We start from the raw sequence: 24055 nt of genomic DNA, 5'->3' as shown, positions 1-24055 counted from the left end.
TTAGGAAGTACTTTCAATTTAAAACTTACCACAAGCCCGTGCATGTTTTATCTGGTGTATCACAAGATATTGGCAACAGTTTACCACTGGCTTATCTAAACCCACACAAAGAGCTGAGAATTATGGTTAAAGAGGATGCAGAATTCATGACTTTACACCATGGAGTGTACCTTAGACTGAAGCCCTGCAGCACAGCACATCACCATTCGTTCTCTCCACAGATGCTGCCTGTCCCGCTGAGTTACTCCAGCATTTTGTGTCCACCTTCAGTATGGGGTCTGGCATTGGCCATCTTTGGCACTGCATCCAGTCTGAACCACAGCACGGCAAAACACCTCTGGCTTTTGGGAAATATTTTTCAACCTCTGGTGAAACTGCAAAAAAATTACTCATTAATGTACAGTTAGAATAGTTACAGTTAGACTCAATCATGTCGCTGGAGTTTAGGAGGATGAGGGGACCCCATTAAAACTTGCCGAATAGTGAAAAGCCTGGATAGAGTGAATATGGAGAGGATGTTTCCACTAGTGGGAGAGTCTAGGACTAGAGATCACAGCATCAGAATGAAAGGACATACCTTTTAGAGAGGAGATGAGGAACAATTGATTTAGTCACATTTCGTGAATCTGTGGGATTCATTGCCACAGACGGCTGTGGTGGCCAAGTCAATGGATATGTTTAAGGCGGAGATTGACAGATTCTTGATTAGTACGGGTGTCGGGGGTTATGGGGAGAAGGCAGGAGAATGGGGTTGAGAGGGGAAAAAGAGATCAGCCATGATTGAAATGCGGAGTAGACTTGATGGGCCGAATGGCCTAATTCTGGTCCTGGAACTTGTGGATTTATGTTTGGATTTGATTTACTTTGCGCACAGATCGTCAGTATTTACCAAGAGCCGTTTGTATACGTGAAGCCGACCACGGCAGACGGGACATGTCAGGAGGAATTCACGATTCATGGGGATCCCATCAAGAAGGTGATCTGTACAGGGCCCAACGCCACTGTGCCCGGTAAGCCATGCATCTCAACACTGCATGGGCATGAGGTGGCACAGTCCCGTCACAAGCTGGCCCACACGTCTTGATGTACATATCCCTGGGGTGGAATGTGATTAGGTCTATTCCCAGGCCGTATCGCGCTCCTCTGCAAATTCATGCAGGATTCATCCATATATATGAATGAAAGATAGATCAGCCATGATTGAACAGCAGAGTAGACTTCATGGGCCTCATTCTGCACCGACAACTCATGAACTTTTACTGCAGAAACCTCTGTGATGTTAAGTCTGTCAGGCAGGTGTTGCAGGGAGCTTGGCCATTACTGGGGTAACTGGGCCACATTGTCCCCTGCAACCACTGGCATACACCTCTCCTCTGCTCTGTGCCCCTGTAGAGGCAGCATGTACATTGTGTCTATGGGACCCCTCCCCCACCACCCGCTGACTACCCACCTCCAGCTCCGGCCCTGTGGACGTCCACCTCCCTCCCACCCACCACCACCCCCACCCTCCCACCCCCGCCCCCACCCTCCCCTCCCCCACCACCCGCTGACGACCCACCTCCAGCTCCGGCCCTGTAGACGTCCACCTCCCATCCACCACCCCCAGCTGCAACCAAGGGCTCCCCCTTATCAGGCCCCAGGTGCACCTCCAACAGCCGGCTACAACAGGTTCCCACCCCAGGATCCCATTATCACCCTCCCCCACCCCCACCCACACCCCCACCCATGAGATGGACAAAGTGAGGGACACTGGGAAAGTAGACTAGAGACACCGGATCAGCCACGATTTTCTTGAATAGCAGAATGGGTTCAAAGGGCTGAATGACCTCCTCAACCTGTGTTGCTGATGTTCTAGTATTCTCCTGGAGGAGATGAACACTAGTTGTGGGAAAGCAAGTTGTGTGAGAGGTTAATAATGAGGGTCCTGACCGCTGGGGCATGACAGCTGCATTGCTGCACATTTCACCATCAGCCCACCATCCCCACCCCTTACTGCATTGAATGACGTGAGTTGCGTTGTGTGTCGTGCATGTAAACCATGGCCTGTGTGCGTTGTCCGGCAGGTTGGCCCATCGTCCCTCAGTGTTGCTACGGATTCTGCATCGATCTACTCATCAAGCTCGCCAGCACCCCCACGCTCAACTTCACGTACGAGGTCCACCTCGTCCAAGATGGGAAGTTCGGGACTCAGGAGCGAGTAGGTATCAGTGGATCAGCTGATCCATCACTGGCACCCTGGTGACCGGCTGGCAGATGCCCAGTGTGGGGGCATTGTACACTGGTTAGCTGTGTACAGCTGTCATTGTGGGCACTGCCACATGCCTCTCACTCATTAACCCAGCACTACCTTCACTCAGGCGGGTAGCAGGTGGAGACATTACTCAACCTGTGATTGTGGTGAGAGGGGAGGGTGTGGGGGGAGGGGAGGGTGTGGAGGGGAGGGAGAATATGGAGGGGAGGGGAGCGTGTGGCGGGTGTGGAGGTATGCAGGAGGGCTGGTGTTGTCTCTTGCATCTTACTCTCCCTGTCTGCTTCACTGGGCCCCGCCACTGATGGGAACGTTCCTCATGTCCAGGTGAACAACAGCAACAAGAAGGAGTGGAACGGGATGATGGGGGAGTTGCTGAGCGGGCTGGGTGACATGATCGTGGCCCCTCTGACCATCAATAACGAGCGCGCACAGTACATTGAATTCTCCAAACCCTACAAGTACCAAGGACTCACCATCTTGGTGAAGAAGGTATGACTGCAATGTTTGATCATCATCCAGCAAGCTCAACATTGGGCATCAGTAAGACCTAGGAATGCAAGAATTCCAAATTAAGTTGCCAAGCTTTTGATCTTGTTATCCCCTCCCTCCAGATTGCATGATCCATAAGCTCATTGAGAGATGGTTAATGAGAGGCTGAGTGGGTGGCACGGTGGCGCAGTGCACAGTTCCTGCCTCAGTGCCAGAGACTCTGGTGCGATCCTGTCTGTGTGCAGTTTGCACCTTCTCCCTGTGACCGCGTGCCTTTTCTCCGGGTGATCTGCATTCCTCCCACATCCCAAAGACATGCAAGTTTGTAGGTTAATTGGCTGTCTGTAAAATGCCCCTCGTGTGTAGGGAGGGGACGGGAAAGTGGGGTAACAGAACAATTATGAATGAGTGTTGGATGGTTGGCATGGACTCGGTGGAGTGAACGGCTTGGTTTCATGCTGTAGCTCTAAAATAAACTCAGGTGCGGAGGAGAGAGAGAGGTTGTGGGGGAGAGATGGGAAGGGTGTGGTGGAGGTGGAGATAGAGGTTGGGGGAGAGAGAAGAGAGATGGAAGAAACTCTTGAGATTGGGAAGTAGTTAATTATCGATGAGGATAAGTGAGAATGAGATATTTGACAGACATTTGTCTTCAAACAGAAGTGATGGCAGGCACAGGGAGGAGAAGTAACTGAGGCAATTTTGGGACGTGAATTAGAGATCTTAGATTGCGGTGTAGAAAGGAACTGCAGATGCTGGTTTACACTGAATATACAAAGTGCTGGAGTAACTCAGCAGGTCAGCAGCAGCGTGGGTGATGTTTCGGGTCAGGACACTTCTTCACTCTGCTGGAATCCCAGAGCTGTGGCAATTCCCCTTCCTTCTGTATGGGTGATGCTCTTTAACCCAGGGTCAGTCATGAACCTAGAGTGAGGCTGATGCTGCTTCCCCTGTTGGCAGGAAATCCCACGCAGTACACTGGACTCGTTCATGCAGCCGTTCCAGAGCACACTCTGGCTGCTGGTGGGGTTGTCGGTGCACGTGGTGGCTGTCATGCTCTACCTCCTGGACAGGTTCAGGTCAGTCGCTCCTCACTAATGCACCATGAGACAGGATGAGTCCCTTACTCAGTGACGTGGACACACACACAGTGAGCAATGGTGACATTACTAAGCTTCACTGTAGCACCAAGGTCCCCAAAGACAATCGGGAACATTGTGAGCTGTGGATGGGAAGGCGATCAATGATGCTCGGCACATTTATGAAGAGCTGCCTCAGCCTGGTGAATCTGTGGAATTCATTGCCACAGATGGCTGTGGAGGTCAAGTCATTGGGTATTTTTAAAGTGAAGATAGATTCTTGATGAGGTGAGGGGTTACGGGGAGAAGGCAGCAGAATGGGGTTGAGAGGGAGAGATTGACCAGCCATGATTAAATGGCGGAGTAGATGGGCTGAATGGCCTAATTCTGCTCCAATGTCTCATGACTGCTGTCTTTAATCAGAAGGGAAGGCTGCAGGTGGAGATAGTTATCACTGTCCTTGTGGTCCGGCCATCTGTCTGCTCACCTGGTTCCACCCCTGGGCAGTGTGGGGAATCGATACACGACACTGCCCCTGACTCGTGTAATCTAACGGTGGAGGCAAGAGGTACCTGTGTCCGAGTGGCCAGCGTGTCCTTCATTGCCGGCCATCTCTCGTCCTGGGACTGGTTAGACTTGGCCAGGGTAGTGGCAGCATCCCACTGCTCTGCTGGTCAACAAGGATCCAGCCGGTATCTCGGGGGCAGCTGCAGGTATAATGTGGGAGAGAGAGGGTGGGGAGAGAAAGGGGGTGATGGAAGTGAGAGAGAGAGTTTGGGAAGAGGGAGAGAGGGAGGAAACTATTGAGATGATGATGCATGAGGATAACTGATAATGAGATATTTGACAGACTATTGTCCCTTTCAAACAGAAGTGGCAGGAAGCACAGGGAGGAGAAGTAAATGAGGTCACTCTGGGCGGTGAAGCAGGGCTCTGAGAGTGCTGCTCCTTTGCCAGAGCGACAGCAATTCCTTTTCATTTGATGCTGCTGCAATAATAGTGAGGCTGGTCCCGAGCAGTGGAGAAGATTGTCCCATTGTATTCCTGGCAATCTGCTTCAGCAGGTGTGGAGGATAATGTGGAGTGGAACTCTCCCCTCCCCTCACCTCACAGCAAACCCTGTGTTAATATAGATGGCTCCACCACCCCTTCACAGCCGGGACATCCCAAACTCCCCACACGTCGCCCCCCCCCCCACACTCGCCCGTCACACACTCGCCCGTCCCCCCCCCCCACGCTCGCTCCCTTCCCCCCCCCACTCTCTCGCCCTTCCCCCCCCCTCTCCCCAGTCCCCCCCCCCCCCTCCCCTTCCCCCCCCCCCTCTTGCCCTCCCCCCCCTCTCTCGTCCCGTCCCCCCACTCTCTTCCCGTCCCCCCCCTCGCTCCCCCTTCCCCCCCCCTCGTCTCCTTCACGCCCCCCACGCCTCTGCTCCGTCCCCCCCCCCCCCGTCTCCGCTCTCCGCCGCCCCCCTCTCTCTCCCTTCCCCCCCCCTCTCTCTCCCTTCCCCCCCCTCTCTCCCTTCCGTCCCCCCCCCTCTCTCCCCTTCCCCCCCCCTCTCTCCCTTCCCCCCCACCTCTCTCGCCTCCCCCCCCTCTCTCACCTTCCCCCCCCCTCTCTCTCGCCTTCCCCCCCCCCCCTCTCTCTCCCTTCCCCCCCCCTCTCTCCCTTCCCTCCCCCCCTCTCCGCCTCCCTTCCCCCCCCTCTCTCCCCGCTCCTCTCCCCTCCCCCCCCCTCTCTCCCTTCCCCCCCGCTCTCTCTCCTTCCCTCCCCCCCCTCCTCTCCCTTCCCCCCCCTCTCTCTCCCTTCCCCCCCCCCTCCGTCCCTTCCCCCCCCCCCCCCTCTCCTCCCCCCCCCCCCTCTGCCTTCTCCCTTCCCCCCCCCCCCCTCTCTCCCCCCCCCCCCCCTCCCCCTTTCCCCCCCCCCCCCTCTCCCTTCCCCCCCCCCCCCTCTCTCCGCCCCCCCCCCCCCCCTCTCCCTTCCCCCCCCCCCTCTCCCCCTTCCCCCCCCCACGCTCGCCCGTCCCCCCCCACGCTCGCCCGTCCCCCCCACGCTCGCCCGTCCCCCCCCACGCTCGCCCGTCCCCCCCCCCCCACACTCGCCGTCCCCCCCCACACTCGCCCGTTCCCCCCCCCCCACCCTCTCCCGTCCCCCCCCCCCCACACTCGCCCGTCCCCCCCCCCCACACTCGCCCGTCCCCCCCCCCCACACTCGCCCGTCCCCACACTCACCTGACAATGCCCAGGAGCAGCCCAGAGGTGCGAGGGCTTGTTCCCACAACGGCTACACTCCACGCCCTCTCCTTTAACACCTTGTGCACCTTGTTCCTGCAGTCCGTTTGGGCGATTCAAGGTGAATAGTGAGGAGGAAGAGGAGGATGCTCTGACCCTGTCCTCAGCCATGTGGTTCTCATGGGGAGTGCTGCTGAATTCTGGAATTGGAGAAGGTGAGAGAAATGAAGGTCGGCCCTGACTGTCGGCGCAAGGCCTGGTTATAGCGCACTGTTACACTGGTTATAGCGCACTGTTACACTGGGTTATAGCGCACTGTTACACTGGTTATAGCGCACTGTTACACTGGGTTATAGCGCACTGTTACACTGGGTTATAGCGCACTGTTACACTGGGTTATAGCGCACTGTTACACTGGTTATAGCGCACTGTTACACTGGGTTATAGCACTGTTACATTGGGTTATAGCGCACTGTTACACTGGTTATAGCGCACTGTTACACTGGGTTATAGCGCACTGTTACACTGGGTTATAGCGCACTGTTACACTGGTTATAGCACTGTTACACTGGGTTATAGCACTGTTACACTGGGTTATAGCGCACTGTTACACTGGTTATAGCGCACTGTTACACTGGGTTATAGCGCACTGTTACACTGGGTTATAGCACTGTTACACTGGGTTATAGCGCACTGTTACACTGGTTATAGCGCACTGTTACACTGGGTTATAGCGCACTGTTACACTGGTTATAGCACTGTTACACTGGTTATAGCGCACTGTTACATTGGGTTATAGCGCACTGTTACACTGGGTTATAGCGCACTGTTACACTGGTTATAGCACTGTTACACTGGTTATAGCGCACTGTTACACTGGTTATAGCGCACTGTTACACTGGTTATAGCGCACTGTTACACTGGTTATAGCGCACTGTTACACTGGGTTATAGCACTGTTACACTGGGTTATAGCGCACTGTTACACTGGTTATAGCGCACTGTTACACTGGTTATAGCGCACTGTTACACTGGGTTATAGCGCACTGTTACACTGGGTTATACAGCACTGTTACACTGGGGCAGTTAATGTGCTGCTCTCTCCCTCTTCCCCCCCCCCCCCCCCCCCCCCCCAATAAACTGCTGCTCCTCAGTAACACAGTCACAGTAGCTTTGTGATCTTTAACAGTCCTGTCATTTTACTGCAAGGGCCAGCGGAGAAACATGAAAATATGGAAACTAGGTTCAGGATTAGGCCATTCGGCCCTTCGAGCCAGCACCGTCATTTAATATGATCATGGCTGATCATCCAAAATCAGTACCCCATTCCTGCTTTTTCCCCCAAATCCCTTGATTCCGTTAGCCCGAAGAGCATAATCTAACTCAGAGCGACCTAACTCGCCGTTTCTCACAAGTTAGACAGTGAGTAGATCCCAGTGTGAGCAAATTAACATCACTGACACACATTAACCTGGCCATTAATGCTGATAAAATATCCATTAATAACTGATTGAGAAGAGCAGCCGCAACTCTTACATAGGGTAAGTCTGAGGGTTAATAGATGCACAGAATGATTCCACACAGAACAAACTAAGGAGTAGGAAGGAACTGCAGATGCTGGTTTACACTGAAGATAGACACAAAATGCTGGAGTAACTCAGCGGGTCAGGCAGCATCTCTGGAGAGAAGGAATGGGTGACGTTTCGGGTCGAGACCCTTCTTCAGACTTTATACTAAAGAGTGACAGGTAAAAACAAAGAACTGCACATGCTGGTTAATATACAAATGGACCTTTGTGTCCTTGAGTGACAAGATAATCTGTTTTCAGTAGTGTTGTTTGATGTCAAGTCAAGTCATCGAGTTTATTGTTATATGCACAAGCATTCTCCGTAATATGTTTGCTGTTAACCCTGTTCAAAGCCATGGGAGGTTGGCTATTGATTACATGTCATCCAATCCAATAATATTAGAGGTTATTTATAACAAAGCATGCCCATCAAAAAGCCTTGGCACTGTCAATATAAGACTCAAAGCTAAGAAATTTGGAGCATTCAGGAGATTGGTGGGTTTTTGTTGGTTCAGGATTTAAAATGTTTTCGAGTGAAGGTGGATAAGGTGCAGACCAGTGAATGGGACAGCAGGACTGATGGGCTGAATGGACCTATCCTGGTCCTAAATACAAGAGAGGACAAAACAAACATTGGCTTCATGGACGTTCAAGGATTATTGAGCAAATTAAAATCAGAAACACTTCAGATGCCGGAGATGGTGAAAAAACACAGAAAGTGCTGGGAACACTCAGCAGATCGGACAATAACTATGGAGAGAGGAATTGGGCCAAGCAGGTCCCAGACCCTTTGTCAGAACTGGAATAGAAAACAAATTGGGTTTCAGTAGCAGGGAAGGCTGAGGAGGAAAGGGTAGAACAGTGGGAATATCTCTGACAGGGTGAGTCCAGATGAATTAGTCTGAAGAAGGGTCCTAACCTGAAATGTCACCTATCCATTGTTCTGTACAGATGCTACCTGACCCGCTGAATTACTCCAGTACTTTGTGTTGTGCTCTTTGTTTCTACATTCTGAAATGGAGTGGTGTTTGAACAGCTAAGAACCATAATATGCAGTGTGTGGGAGATATCGAGCAGAGAAGGTATATTAATAGAAAGGACCACATTAATCCAAATCACAGGTGGATGAATGGTAAAACTGAGCAGTCCAGCACAGACAGAGAGAAAGTGTGAGTTCTGCAGGCTGCACAGGTGGAAGATGAGTGACTCAAGCTTGTGACTGACCTCAGTCTAACAAGAGGCCACATACAGAGGTCAGAGGGAGTGGGATGGAGAATCCAAGTGACAAAACTGTTTTGTGATAGCTCTTCTTGATACAGAAATCCACCCAAAACTGGAACAGCTGTGGGAAGAGAGAAGTGAAGCATGAAGACAACACGGAGAAGCAGGGTGTGTGTGTGTGAGGTTAGTGCGGGGCGACGATCCTACAACTCTAACTTGCTGTCTCCTCAACCTATACCTACAGGGGCTCCAAGAAGCTTCTCGGCTCGAATCTTGGGCATGGTTTGGGCTGGATTTGCTATGATCATCGTCGCCTCCTACACCGCCAACCTGGCAGCTTTCCTGGTGTTGGACAGACCCGAGGAGAGAATCACTGGAATTAATGACCCCAGGGTAAGATCACTGCTCTAAAGCCAGACCACCATATCACAGAGCTAGACCACCATATCACACACACACACACACACACACACACACACACACACACACACACACACACACACACACACACACACACACACACACACACACACACACAATCACACTCCCACACAAGTTACACCCACACACACTAACACCGTCACACACTCACCCACACAAATACACACACTTGCACTTCCACATGACACAGCCGCACACACACACACACAGATGGACACCCACACACGGACACCCACAGTTGTGGATCATCAGACTGCAGGTGATCAAGGCTGTCATTCACAGATTACTGGACATTTCACAGAATCAGAGATTATGCAGATTGGCCTGAGGAAAGACCTGTGTGAGGACTGGCTGTGGATCGGGCTTGGGAATTTACCCGCCACTGGCTTGCAACGTAATAGAAACAGAGAAAATAGGTGCAGGAGTAGGCCATTCGGCCCTTCGAGCCTACACCGCCATTCAATATGATCATGGCTGATCATCCAACTCAGTATCCTGTACCTGCCTTCTCTCCATACCCCCTGATCCCTTTAGCCACAAGGGCCACATCTAACTCCCTCTTAAATATAGCCAATGAACTGGCCTCAACTACCTTCTGTGGCAGAGAATTCCAGAGATTTACCACTCTCTGTGTGAAAAATGTTTTCCTCATCTCCTAAAAGATTTCCCCCTTATTCTTAAACTGTGACCCCTTGTTCTGGACTTCCCCAACATTGGGAACAATCTTCCTGCATCTAGCCTGTCCAACCCCTTAAGAATTTTGTAAGTTTCTATAAGATCCCCCCTCAATCTTCTAAATTCTAGCGAGTACAAACCGAGTCTATCCAGTCTTTCTTCATATGAAAGTCCTGACATCCCAGGGATCAGTCTGGTGAACCTTCTCTGTACTCCCTCTATGGCAAGAATGTCCTTCCTCAAATTAGGAGACCAAAACTGTACGCAATACTCCAGGTGCGGTCTCACCAAGACCCTGTACAACTGCAGTAGAACCTCCCTGCTCCTATACTCAAATCCTTTTGCTATGAATGCTAACCTACCATTCGCCTTCTTCACTGCCTGCTGCACCTGCATGCCTACTTTTAATGACTGGTGTACCATGACACCCAGGTCTCGTTGCATTTCCCCCTTTCCTAATCGGCCACCATTCAGATAATAGTCTACTTTCCTGTTTTTGCCACCAAAGTGGATAACCTCACATTTATCCACATTATACTGCATCTGCCATGCATTTGCCCATTCACCCAGCCTATCCAAGTCACCTTGCAGCCGCCTAGCATCCTCCACACAGCTAACACTGCCCCCCAGCTTTGTGTCATCCGCAAATTTGGAGATGTTGCATTCAATTCCCTCGTCCAAATCATTAATATATGTCGTAAATAGCTGGGGTCCCAGCACTGAGCCTTGCGGTACCCCACTAGTCACTGCCTGCCATTGTTAAAAGGACCCGTTTACTCCGACTCTTTGCTTCCTGTCTGCCAGCCAGTTCTCTATCCACATCAATACTGAACCCCCAATACCGTGTGCTTTAAGTTTGTATACTAATCTCTTATGTGGGGCCTTGTCGAAAGCCTTCTGAAAGTCCAGATATAACACATCCACTGGTTCTCCCTTATCCACTCTACTAGTTACATCCTTGAAAAATTCTATAAGATTCGTCAGACATGATTTACCTTTCATAAATCCATGCTGACTTTGTCCAATGATTTCACCACTTTCCAAATGTGCTGCTATCCCATCTTTAATAACTGATTCTAGCAGTTTCCCCGCTACCGACGTTAGACTAACTGGTCTGTAATTCCCCGTTTTCTCTCTCCCTCCCTTTTTAAAAAGTGGGGTTACATTAGCTACCCTCCAGTCCTCAGGAACTACTCCAGAATCTAAAGAGTTTTGAAAAATTGTCACTAATGCATCCACTATTTCTGGGGCTACTTCCTTAAGTACTCTGGGATGCAGCCTATCTGGCCCTGGTGATTTATCGGCCTTTAATCCATTCAATTTACCTAACACCACTTCCCGGCTAACCTGCATTTCACTCAGTTCCTCCATCTCATTTGACCCCCGGTCCCCTGCTATTTCCGGCAGATTATTTATGTCTTCCTTAGTGAAGACAGAACCAAAGTAGTTATTCAATTGGTCTGCCATGTCCTTGTTCCCCATGATCAATTCACCTGTTTCTGACTGCAAGGGACCTACATTTGTTTTAACTAATCTTTTTCACTTCACATATCTATAAAAGCTTTTGCAGTCAGTTTTTATGTTCCCTGCCAGTTTTCTTTCATAATCTATTTTCCCTTTCCTAATTAAGCCCTTTGTCCTCCTCTGCTGGACTCTGAATTTCTCCCAGTCCTCTGGTAGGCTGCTTTTTCTGGCTAATTTGTACGCTTCATCTTTTGTTTTGATACTATCTCTGATTTCCCTTGTTATCCACGGATGCACTACCTTCCCTGATTTATTTTTTTGCCAAACTGGGATGAACAATTGTTGTAGTTCATCCATGCAGTCTTTAAATGCCTTCCATTGCATATGCACCGTCAACCCATTAAGAATCAATTGCCAGTCTATCTTGGCCAATTCACGTCTCATACCCTCAAAGTTACCGTTCTTTAAGTTCAGGACCCTTGTTTCTGAATTAACAATGTCACTCTCCATCCTAATGAAGAACTCAACCATATTATGGTCACTCTTGCCCAAGGGGCTACGCACAACAAGACTGCTAACTAACCCTTCCTCATTACTCAATACCCAATCTAGAATAGCCTGCTCTCTCGTTGGTTCCTCTACATGTTGGTTTAGAAAACTATCCCGCATACATTCCAAGAAATCCTCTTCCTCAGCACCCTTGCCAATTTGATTCACCCAATCTATATGTAGATTGAAGTCACCCATTATAACTGTTTTACCTTTGTTGCACGCATTTCTAATTTCCTGTTTGATGCCATCCCCAACTCTGCTACTACTGTTAGGTGGCCTGTACACAACTCCCACTAGCGTTTTCTGCCCCATAGTGTTTCGCAGCTCTACCCATATCGATTCCACATCCTCCAAGCTAATGTACTTCCTTTCTATTGCATTAATCTGCTCTCTAACCAGCAACGCTACCCCACCTCCTTTCCCTTTCTGTCTATCCCTCCTGAATATTGAATATCCCTGGATGTTCAGCTCCCAGCCTTGGTCACCCTGGAGCCATGTCTCCGTGATCCTAACTATATCATAGTCATTAATAGCTATCTGCACATTCAACTCATCCACTTTATTACGAATGCTCCTTGCATTGCGACACAAAGCCTTCAGGCTTGTTTTTACAACACTCTTACCCCTTATACAATTATGTTGAAAAGTTGCCCTTTTTGATTTTTGCCCTGGATTTGTCTGCCTGCCACTTTTACTTTTCACCTTGCTACATATTGCTTCTACCCTCATTTTACACCCCTCTGTCTCTCCGCTCACACATTTAAGAAACCCTTTCTCTTTAACTCCATCCTCAACTATCCCATTTGACACCCCACCCCCCTTATTCAGTTTAAAACCACCCGTGTAGCAGTGGCAAACCTGCCTGCCAGAATGCTGGTCCCCCACCTGTTAAGATGCAATCCATCCCTTTTGTACAGTTCCCCCTTACTCCAAAACAGATCCCAGTGATCTAAGAATCTAAATCCCTGTTCACATCCACATAAAACTGCACAGCATCCCACACTACACATCCACAGCATTCTCATCATCTCCTTGGAATTCACACAGTAAAGTAGCAGAGAATTCCCACACTAAACCTGCAAAATTCTCATCCCTAAATCCAGGTGAGTATCCCGCACCCATGCTCCTGTGGACGTGTGGTGCCTGTGGACAGTATCCCAGGGATGTGTGCTGTGTGTGTGTGAGTGTGTGCTGTGTGTGTGTGTGTGTCTGTGTCGGTGTGTGTATGTGTGAGTGTGTGCTGTGTGTGTGTGTCTGTCGGTGTGTGTGTGTGAGTGTGTGCTGTGTGTGTGTGTGTCTGTGTGTGTGAGTGAGTGTGTGTGAGCACTGTCTGTGAATGTGTGTGTGTGTGTGTGTCGGTGTGTGAGTGTGTGTGAGTGTGTGTGTGTGTGTGCGCGCTGTCTGTGTGTGTGCTGTGTGTGTGTGTGCGCTGTCTGTGCTGTGTGTGTGTGTGCGCTGTCTGTGTCGGTGTGTGTCGGTGTGTGCTGTGTGTGTGTGTCTGTGTCGGTGTGTGTCTGTGTGAGTGTGTGCTGAGTGTGTGCTGTGTGTGTGTGAGTGAGTGTGTGCTGTGTGTGTGTGTGTGTCTGTGTCGGTGTGTGTATGTGTGTCTGTGTGTGTATGTGTGAGTGTGTGCTGTGTGTGTGTGTGAGTGAGTGTGTGCTGTGTGTGTGTGTGAGTGAGTGTGTGCTGTGTGTGTGTGTGTCTGTGTCGGTGTGTGTATGTGTGAGTGTGTGCTGTGTGTGTATGTGTGAGTGTGTGAGTGTGTGCTGTGTGTGTGTGTGAGTGTGTGTGTGTGTGTGCGCTGTCTGTGTGTGTGCTGTGTGTGTGTGTGTGTGTGTGTGTGCGCTGTCTGTGTGTGCGCTGTCTGTGTGTGTGTGTGTGTGTGTGTGCGCTGTCTGTGTGTGCGCTGTCTGTGTGTGTGCTGTGTGCGTGTGTCCCACTGTGCCGGTGATTTGAGGGTTGTTGGTGTTCGTTCCCAGCTGAGGAACCCGTCGGATAAGTTCATCTACGCCACGGTGAAGCAGAGCTCGGTGGACATCTACTTCCGGCGCCAGGTGGAGCTGAGCACCATGTACCGGCACATGGAGAAACACAACTATGAGAACGCGGCGGACGCCATCCAGGCCGTGCGGGTCGGGTAATGTTCAGCGCTACCTCCGCACACTGCGCTCCGCACACAACACTGCGGCTGCTCTGGGATCGCGAGTCCACACTAACAAAGTAAAGGTCACAAAAGCATTCAGATCCGGTTTAAAAACAAAAATGTGGAAAGACTCAGCAGGTCAGACTAAAGTTTCCACAGAAGCTGCTTGACCTGCAGAGTGATGTCAGCATTTTCAGTTTATATTTCGGATTTCCAATGAACTCCCTCCAACTGATCCGCAATTCCGTGTCCCTCACCATCTTCCAGTCCCGCCTCAAGACCCATCTCTTCACCTCTGCCTATCCTTAGCCCCACGTCCCCCTCCCTTTTCATCTGTGCATCAATTGCCTCATATTGTGTTTTGAATTGTATTCTTTCTTTACTTTGTGTACTAGTCATGTCTCTACTATTTATTTCATTCCCCTTACATGTTTTTCCTCTACCTGCTAAATTTTTGTAAGGTGTCCTTGAGCCTCTTGAAAGGTGCCCATAAATAAAATGTATTATTATTATTATTACAGCTGACTGTGATGCACAGATACAACTGCTGCTCATCAGAAGCTCTTTTATTCCAGGAAACTGCACGCATTCATCTGGGACTCAGCAGTGCTGGAGTTCGAGGCTTCACAGAAGTGCGACCTGATCACCACGGGAGAGCTCTTCTTCCGGTCTGGCTTTGGTATCGGAATGAGGAAGGACAGTCCGTGGAAGCAAGCTGTGTCACTCGCTATCCTGAGGTATGCTCATGCATCAGTACTGGCATCATCAAAGCTGGCCCTCATCCGCACAAACAGGCCTTCAGTGTGTAGTTACACATCCTTCTCTCCTGCTCGTGTAAACTGGGCAACACAGCCAGATCCCTGTGCAAGTATTGCATGCAAGGTCCATGGCTACTGGCAGGCTCTTTATTGGCTCGTGTTGCCTTAGGTTGGATGGCTACTACATGACAGTGATTCCTCAGTGCAGGGGTTCACAAGGTTGAAGCTGATGTGGGACCTGTTCTCCAATGAAGAGGAGAGGCTGGAGGGTCAAAGGTTCACTTGGGGAATGCACCGTGTACATTCTCAGGACACTCGGTGGCTAATTATTTTAAATGTCTTTCAGTTTCCATGAGAATGGCTTTATGGAGGATTTGGACAAGACCTGGGTCAGGTACCAGGAATGTGACTCACGCAGCAATGCTCCAGCAACGCTCACTTTCGAAAACATGGCAGGTAATTGGCCGCTGAGTGAGCCATGCATCTTGCAGAGAGCTCCAGTTTAACAGTAGAGAGGAGAGAATGTCAGAGATGTAATCCCCTGCGAACCAGTGCAAGACTGAAGCCCTCTGATCTCAGTGCCACTTGTCCAGCAGGCGTGAGCTGGGCACTGGACAACTGCACCCGGCACTGCCCACTGGTGCCCTGATAGCGACAACATCAATAAATATAGGCAGGTCATTTAATGACCTAATAAAGGCTGATGGTTCAGCTGCCCACAATATTGTGAGCAGTGAGCACATGATACACAGTTGAGGCAGGAATGTTTGGATTTGCATCCATTGGACAGTGAGGAGTTGATGTTGTATCTCCTGTGGGTCACATGGGAAGATGCAGCGGTGAAATGCGGGGTTTCTGGGGAGATCAGGAGTTGGACCAGGAATGTGAAAGACCAACGCCTTTGGCATGCAGGTGGGTGAAGAAGTGGAGGTGGGTTGGTGGCCTCCATGAATCTCAGAGTGGGCCGTTCAATGAGTGGGGAAAGATTGAACGAATGGAGAAGGTGGGCATGTGACAGAGTCCATTACATCTCTGTACTGTGCGTCTAGGGACCACGAGCGGGTCAGACCCTACTGTCCTGGACACTCATATGTGGCACATACATGTATGTGGCACACACACACACACACACACGTGGCAGGCTGGACATGTGACTTGCTGCAAGTTGTGTCACCTCTGAGTTAGAGTTTCACTTTGGAGAGTTCACATACTCAGTAGCCTTTCAGCTTGTGCCTCTTTCTTGGCCTCCAGGTGTCTTTATGCTGGTTGCTGGAGGGATTGTGGCAGGAATATTCCTGATATTTATTGAGATAGCCTACAAGCGCCACAAAGACGCTCGCAGAAAGCAGATGCAGCTGGCCTTCGCCGCTGTCAATGTCTGGAGGAAGAATTTGCAGGTATGTTTCAGGAGAAGGTCCCAAATCCTTTGCGACTCGTCACTGAGGTAATTGTAGGCACACTGCCAGGTTTGTGAACCAGCTCAACAATAGGGCAGTGGTGGAAGCACTGGGAATTTCACAGCCTCGGCACTGCAGGTAAGAGTGATGGAGCGGTGATGGCCTGCCCAGTGGGCACAAGAGCTTCATTATATGGACAACGTTACAGTGAGGACCCACTTGCCATGTTTATTACATTTGTGGATGAAATTCAAAAAGTTCTATCATTGACAGCACTGCATTAACCTGGTTGAAGTAATTTACGTGACTGATTAAACGCGTTGCTCCCTGTGAACAGAACGACACCCTGTAAATGTCTTCATGTTTTAATGCATTAATTAGCTGTAGTTGGCTGGCAGTTGCCTGTATATCTGCCCCAACGTTGCATTATCCCGTGACCCCTGCATGACCCCTCCAGGGACATGATGTGCTCCCACTTGGCCAATCTGTAGACACATCCTGCCTCCTGACGCTGTGTGGCTTCAGTGCACGACCTCTCCCCTTGCACCTTGAGCACCTTGTGGCTGCCGTTTCATGTGTGATGCATGTGCACATGTGTAGTATGATCCGGGCCACCCACGGTATTCTCAGCAATCCTTGTGCATGCTTTGAGGCAGCAGAGATCGCAGACTCACACTGCCAATCTAGTGCTCAACAATTCTCACCATGACACGGGAACACAGAGCTTGGCAGCTGGAAGAACACTCTCCCCGCAGGACTGACAAAGGACCGACAATTACCTGCAAGTCTGTTGGTGAGTTCTTGGATGTAGAGTTGCCGATGGTGCGGTGTTTCGGAGATCTTCACAAAGTGGGAGGCTGAAGTTTGCGTCTGAACTTTAGTCAGAAGCTGCTGCAGCTGGAGCCGGTGACAATCCCCAGGTCTAAAGGCAGGGAGAGTAAAAAGAGGGTTTGCATTAGAGGAGGAGGAGGAGAAGGCCGGTTATCGAGGGCTTTCAGGGACAGATCCCCAGCACCCATGACAACAAGGAGCAGTGTGTCCAGTAATGCGAGGCGTGGTTAATCTAGACATGCAATGCTGCAGCCATATGTGCAGCCAGGGAATGCGGCGGGACTGTGTTCTCAGTGGCAGTGAAGGTGAGAGGCCAGGCATTCCTACATCTCTCAGCCTGTCAAAACTTGTACCACATCAGTATCTCAAAACATTCAATCACTCTGCATACAGCCAGTCTGCACCACTCGTAGGATTGACCGTGGTCATTGCTGGTACCCTGAGAGCAGCCACCACCCTGTCATCCTGCACAGTCCAAGCCTGTGTCTGCAGGAGAGGTGTTGGACAGCGAGCATCAACAACCTGCCACTGCACAGAGGTCTCTTGCTCTGAGTGTTGGAGAATGTCTCCAAACATACTGCCCCACCCCATGCTGTAACCTGTACATCATGGTGGTGATGTGTTGTCTGCAGCACTGCAGCAATAGCTGGAGGGTGGGTCAAGGAGGAGGGAGAGGTTGCCAATGCCAAATGTCTCTCTTTGACTGGCGGGTGAAAGGATGAGCGATTAGATTATGATTGTGGTCCCCATCATATTCTCCCTGTGTCACTCATCGACTGGGTGTGAGGAGGTTCTGGTGGTGGGCTGTGATCAGGCATAAGATATACTGTTTAATAATCATATTTACTCCTAATGACAAAATGCAAATTCAGAACCAGTCATCAAAGGTGAAATGAAAACAGATAATGCTGGAAATACTGAGTAAAACACAAAGTGCTGGAGGAAGTCAGTGGGTCAAGCAAGAACTGTGGAGGGAATAGACAGATGACATTTTGTGTCGGGGCTGATGGAGTAAGGGGAGAAAGCTGAGGAAGTGAGGTGGAAATGGGGCAATACCTGGCAAGTGATAGGTGGATACAGGTGAAGGGGGGGGGGGGGGGTTGATTGATTGGCAGATGGGTGGAGTAAGTGACAAAGGGGGGAGGTGAAAAGAAGACAAAAGGAAAGAATAGGAGGAATTAAATGTAAAGGCAAAGGGAAGGATATGAGTGGAAGGGGATAGGGAGGGAAAGGAGGGGGATGAAAGATGAAATATGAGACTGGGGAATGGTAGATGAGCGTCAAGTCAAGAGTGTTTTATTGTCATATGTCCCAGATAGAACAATGAAATTCTTGCTTGCTGCAGCACAGCAGAATATGTAAACATAGTACATAACGGGAGAAAAAAAATTCAGTGTGTATATACGCACATGCACACATACTCAATAAACAAACTATTATAGTGCAATAATAATAATAGTCTATTGAAGTTCAGAGCTTATTTGTTGTTGTGTTTAATAGCCTGATGGCTGAAGGGAAGAAGCTGTTCCTGAACCTGGACGTTACAGTTTTCAGGCTCCTGTACCTTCTTCTCAATGGCAATGGTGAAATGAGTGTGTGGCCAGGATGGTGTGGGTCTCTGATGATGTTGGCTGATGATGGGAGGGAAACACTGAGCAGGTCAGATAGCAAAGCAGCATCGATTGAAAGATAAATAGAGATAACATTTGGAGTTTGATGAAGAATCTTGGACCTGAAACGTTAACTCTTTTTCTCCCATGCTGCCCGACCTGTTGGGTATTTCCAGCATTTTCAGTTTTAATTTCATACTTCCAGCATCTGCGCTTTATCAAAGCCAAAGTACTACCTTATTTCCTGGAAGATCCACCCCTCTTCCACCTCCAAAGGCTAAGAAATAAAATTTTGGGGAGAAAGAAACAGCATGCTGGGGGAACTTATCAGGTCAGGCAGCATCTGTGGAGGGAAATGGACAGTTGATGTTTCGGGTCACGACCCTTCATCAGGTGGAAGATCACCTGCATAAAGAAGTGAGGGAGATGGGTAGTAATTTGACCCTATACTTGCTCTCTACATTGTCACCTTTGGTCTTTAGCTGTAAACATTCCCAGCCCAGGCGAAGGGTCCCTGGTCTGTAGGGAATTCAGAGACAGGCTAAAGGTAACTCACTGTAAGCCTGCTGTGACTTCATCAAAACACACTTGTTTAAAAATCCATTCAGAAAATTCCAAAGAAAAGGTGGTGTTTTATTGAAAGTCAGGTTAGTGGGGGAGAGCTATTTGGAGCACAGTTCTTGGTGTGGCCACTAAACTGGTCTCATCTCAGCTGCATTTCTTATCACTTTGTTGACCCATCAATAGAAGTGCCACAGGCAATATTTGTCTGCTGTGGGATTTTAAACGTTATTGAACTGATGAACCTGAGTTGGTATTTACCCAGCCTGTTTCCCTGCTAGTTAAAGGGCCACTCAAACACTCATGTTGGAACCTTTTTCCTCGCTCGGACATGGGCCATGTGTCTTCACTCATCTAGCCTCAGGGTTATTGCAAGGTGCTGCTGCTAATTTCTGCCATATCTCGCACCTTACTGCCCACCTATGCCTTTGGCTAATCCCACAAACTACATATGCAAAGACTCCGCAAGAAATGCAACACCTGTCCCTTCACCTCCCCCCTCGACTCCATTCAAGGACCCAAGCAGTCGTTCCAGGTGCGACAAAGGTTCACCTGTATCTCCTCCAACCTCATCTACTGCATCTGCTGCTCTAGATGTCAGCTGATTTACATCGGGGAGACTAAGCGTAGGTTGGGCGATCGTTTCGCCGAACACCTCCGCTCAGTCCGCAATAACCTACCTGAACTCCCGGTGGCTCAGCACTTCAACTCCCCCTCCCATTCCCAATCCGACCTCTCTGTCCTGGGTCTCCTCCATTGCCAGAGTGAGCAACAGCGGAAATTGGAGGAACAGTACCTCATATTCCGTCTGGGGACCTTGCGTCCGGATGGCATTAACATTGAATTCTCCCAATTTTGCTAGCCCTTGCTGTCTCCTCCCCTTCCTTAACCCTCTAGCTGTCTCCTCCCACCCTCCCATCCGCCCGCCCTCGGGCTCCCCCCCCCCCCCTTTTCCTCCCTTCCCCCCCCCCCCCCCCCCACCCCCCATCAGTCTGAAGAAGGGTTTCGGCCCGAAACGTCGCCTATTTCCTTCGCTCCATAGATGCTGCTGCACCCGCTGAGTTTCTCCAGCAATTTTGTGTACCTTATGCAAAGACTTATCTGTGTATCCTTCAGGCCACAGAAACAGGTAGAGTGGGTGCAGAGTGCTCCAGGCTCCTACAAAGTGCAGGCATTCAGAGGCAACACTGTCATTCCCACAGATATCTCCTTCCAAGGAACACCTGGCTGCAAACCTGCAAGTCTTCATGCCACATTGCACAAAGATCATGCCCATTCTGAGCATTGCTTTTCACCAGCCTATCCTGGCTCCTCAGAGACCCTTAAATTGCCCTCTGCACCCCCCCCCCCCCCCCCACCAATCAATTGAAGGAGTGAGGATATCTTTGAAGGTTGAAAGCAGGGGATCCAGTGACGTTATAGTTGGATTATGAAACTCAGAATCTGCTTATTGAAGGTCATTGCAGGTCGCCAAGGCAAGAGAGAAGTGTTATTTGGACAAGAAAAGCAGAGTTTTGGATGACTAGTTTGTGGAGAGGAGGACAACCACATTGATGAACTTCCCTCCATTGATGAACTGTACAGGGCCAGGAAGCGAGCGGGCAAGATCATCTCTGACCCCTCCCACCCTGGCCACAAACTCTTTGAATCTCTTCCCTCTGGAAGGCGACTCCGGACTGTCAAAGCTGCCACAGCCAGACAGTTTTTATCCACGAGTAGTTGCTCTACTCAACAGCCAAAAATCTGTAGCCTCCCTTTGATCTGGTATTTTGTTGGTTCACATGCTTGATCAATGGTGTTTTATCATTAATGTTTTATTATTATTATTAATGTTTAGTGTTTTCTGAGTCATTCGTAACTGTCACTGTATGTCATGTTGTCACTTGTGGGCGGAGCACCAAGGGAAATTCCTTGTACAGGTATGTGAATACTTGGCCAATAAACTTACTTACTTTACTGACACACGACTGACACAAAGGCAAGCATTAGTTTCAGCAGTGATCAGCTAATGGAGCAACAATGCCAGAGGATGTTGCAGTGCTGGGAACAAGAGGTCTAGGTGATGCTGCAGCTAAGTGCTCTGTGGTCCAATGAATGGTAAAGATACAAAGGCCAACATACAGCAAACAGCCTGGCTCTGCTTCTGTCTCATTCAGATTATTGGAGAGGAAAGGAGTTGACAGCTTGGGGTCAGTGTTTGTAACACCACAGCTTCAGTCCTGCAAATATTTAATTGAGAGAACTTCTGCTCATCCAGGGCAAAATACTAGTGAAGCAGTCTGACAATTTAGAGGCGGTGGAGAGGCCGAGGAAGGTGGTGGCCAGATGAAGATGGTAATCTTTAGCATAATGTGGAAGCTAATGGTGTTTTCAAATAGATGAGACATTCTAATCTGCCAATACTATTGTAGTTTTTGTTTACAACCCTTTGCAGGAAGAGATTTCAACTTTTGATTGATGCAGACATTGAAGAATAAATTAGGTGTAGGTAATGGGGCCACATCGGGCATAGGCTATTAGCCTGCGGAGAATACTCATCATGGTGAACTTTGTTGTATTGGCACATTTATGTACTTGTGTAAGAAGGTTAACTGCAAGAAAATTATTAAAGATAATTGATAAGGTGTAGAAGCTATGAAGAAAGAATGAAAGAAAGTCAGTTGACATTGTATCCTGGCAGTTTTGGAAATAATATCATATAGCCTAAAACAAATATGAATTACTCCAATGTTGAACTCCATTTTCTCTTATTTATTTTCTTTCCAATCATTTCCTGTCTTTATGGAAGTTGTGTATTATAATTGGTGGGACGTTTACGTGTGTAACATATGTGACCAATGAAACGGGGTGCAACAGATTATTTCACTGAACGTGATTCTTACGGGGCATGTGATTTTTGTAGCTCTCTGACAATGAAATAGGACATGGGATAGATTTGAGGAGGATAGTGGTGGTGGGAGTTGTCAGCCTGTGACAATAAGCACGGAAGGCAGCTGGATTTTTCTTATGTCAAACAGGGATATGTAAAAAACCTAAGCCTGTTGGGTTGAGATTTTACAATTTCACATTGATTGAACATTGTCATGATTAGGGCATGATTATCTTCAAATAATATACTGTGATAAATTCTACCTTTGCAACAGTTTAAACGTTGATACAGACAAACATACTTTCTGATTTTTTATAGTTTGATGAGTGACATATTTTCAGTTTGTAATCCCTATTTACATTATAAATGTGAAAACTGCACAAAACGTCCTTCAGAAGGAGATTGTGTTCACTGTTGTAATAAGACTGGTTTCTTACACCTGTGTGTGGTATGGGCATGTGTTGGTTACAGGAAGACAGCAACAGGAGATGTATGTGCAATGTGGTAAAGGATCCTTGTTGTTAAATTTCCTCATCATCACAACTCCTGCATTCTGAATATACAAATCATGTCAGGCCAGGGGTTCAATATCAGATTCTGATGAATGCCAGTTTCTAGAGGGGCCATCCTTCATATAGAGTAAAAGGCAGAAGGCCATGCAGTCCGATGGCCTTTAACGGCTCGATCATCAAAATTCCTTCAACTGTTTCCATGTCTCTGAAAATTGTTTTAAAAAAACTCTCTGATCAGATACAAAAATATTTGAAGTAGATTTAAACAATTAAAAAATACTTAAAAAGATATAAACACACACACATAATTAAAGAAATAATTGAGAATTAACATAAAAAGACACTTCCTTCACATAGCTTTACTTTCCAGGTCAGTGGCTCTGTTCCGATGAATGGGACTATGCATCGTAGTCAGTTGTGGTTGACATAAAGCTTAGGGGACAAATGGCAAGTGTCCAGGCCCTCATCTCACCAGAGAAGTCTGTTCCAGCACCTGGTGCTGAGCTCAGTAGCTGAGAGGAGACCAGATCCACCGGCATCTGACCACGAACACACTTGTACCTTCTGCACCGCAGTGCACAGGCGTGGAAGTCAGGAAGGTTGGTAAGCCATGAAGAGGATGTCACCAACAGTTCTCTATCAAAGTGCCTGCAAAAGGTGAGCATATTGCAGCCCAGTGCTCTGCCCGCTTACCACGCAATGTCAGAGAAGAAAATGAATTTCTGAGGAAGAAACAAAGAAGCAATTGAGGAATGATTGGGTCAGGCAACAACAGGAATGCACTGAGTCAGGTATTGGGGTAACTTCTACAGTGAGCAGACTGAGGTCCTAATACTTCTTCTAAGATCAATGCTATATCCTGAGTCCGTGCATTGCACAAGAAGCCAAGTCATACAAATCTCACTCTCTTGGATACTAAAGTGCCAGTAATGGTAAATGGATGAGTCTAAATGGATGATACTGATTTAGCATGATCAGCCGTGATCACATTGAATGGCGGTGCTGGCTCAAAGGGCCGAATGGCCTACTCCTGCACCTATGTTCTATGTTTCTATGAAATTATAGAAATCGGCAGGCTGCAAAAGTGAGAGGTTGCAGTGTTGTGGCTGCATTAGTGACTACATTGGAGCTCGAAGTGCAGCCTGCAACTGTCATTGAACAGAGGAAGCAGATGTGGGGGATGCTGCACTCGGTCGCTGTGGTTATTGTGAATTAACAATGGCAGACCTGACTGGGCAGCTTCACTTGCAGACTGTTCAATCAAACGTGAATGAGGAGCAGGAGTAAGTGCAGAGTTCTTCAGCTGCAGCTTCTTCAGCTCTCATGTTCTTTATCTACACCTCTCAGCTCTGTCCACCTGAGCTTTCTACCATCAGCTGTTGCTGTTTATAGAGGATTTTTTAACAGGATA

The 24055-nt window shown here is 48.9% G+C and overlaps 1 protein-coding gene across 8 annotated transcripts in view; it reads left to right on the top strand.

Moving 5' to 3' along the window:
• grin1 (glutamate ionotropic receptor NMDA type subunit 1) overlaps positions 1-24055 on the top strand; it is a 70767-nt gene that overhangs the window by 37203 nt on the left and 9509 nt on the right. For all 8 annotated transcript variants that reach the window (XM_033049284.1, XM_033049281.1, XM_033049282.1 and 5 more), the window contains 10 exons: positions 875-1010; positions 2064-2197; positions 2576-2740; positions 3698-3816; positions 6147-6259; positions 9076-9224; positions 13943-14100; positions 14682-14843; positions 15211-15320; positions 16116-16261. In XM_033049284.1, the coding sequence (XP_032905175.1) occupies positions 875-1010; positions 2064-2197; positions 2576-2740; positions 3698-3816; positions 6147-6259; positions 9076-9224; positions 13943-14100; positions 14682-14843; positions 15211-15320; positions 16116-16261 (1392 nt within the window). The remainder of the gene's footprint in view (positions 1-874; positions 1011-2063; positions 2198-2575; positions 2741-3697; positions 3817-6146; positions 6260-9075; positions 9225-13942; positions 14101-14681; positions 14844-15210; positions 15321-16115; positions 16262-24055) is intronic.

Source organism: Amblyraja radiata, chromosome 32, assembly GCF_010909765.2.
Source record: "Amblyraja radiata isolate CabotCenter1 chromosome 32, sAmbRad1.1.pri, whole genome shotgun sequence".
Lineage (NCBI taxonomy): Eukaryota > Metazoa > Chordata > Chondrichthyes > Rajiformes > Rajidae > Amblyraja > Amblyraja radiata.
This window is presented reverse-complemented; position numbering and strand designations above follow the sequence as displayed.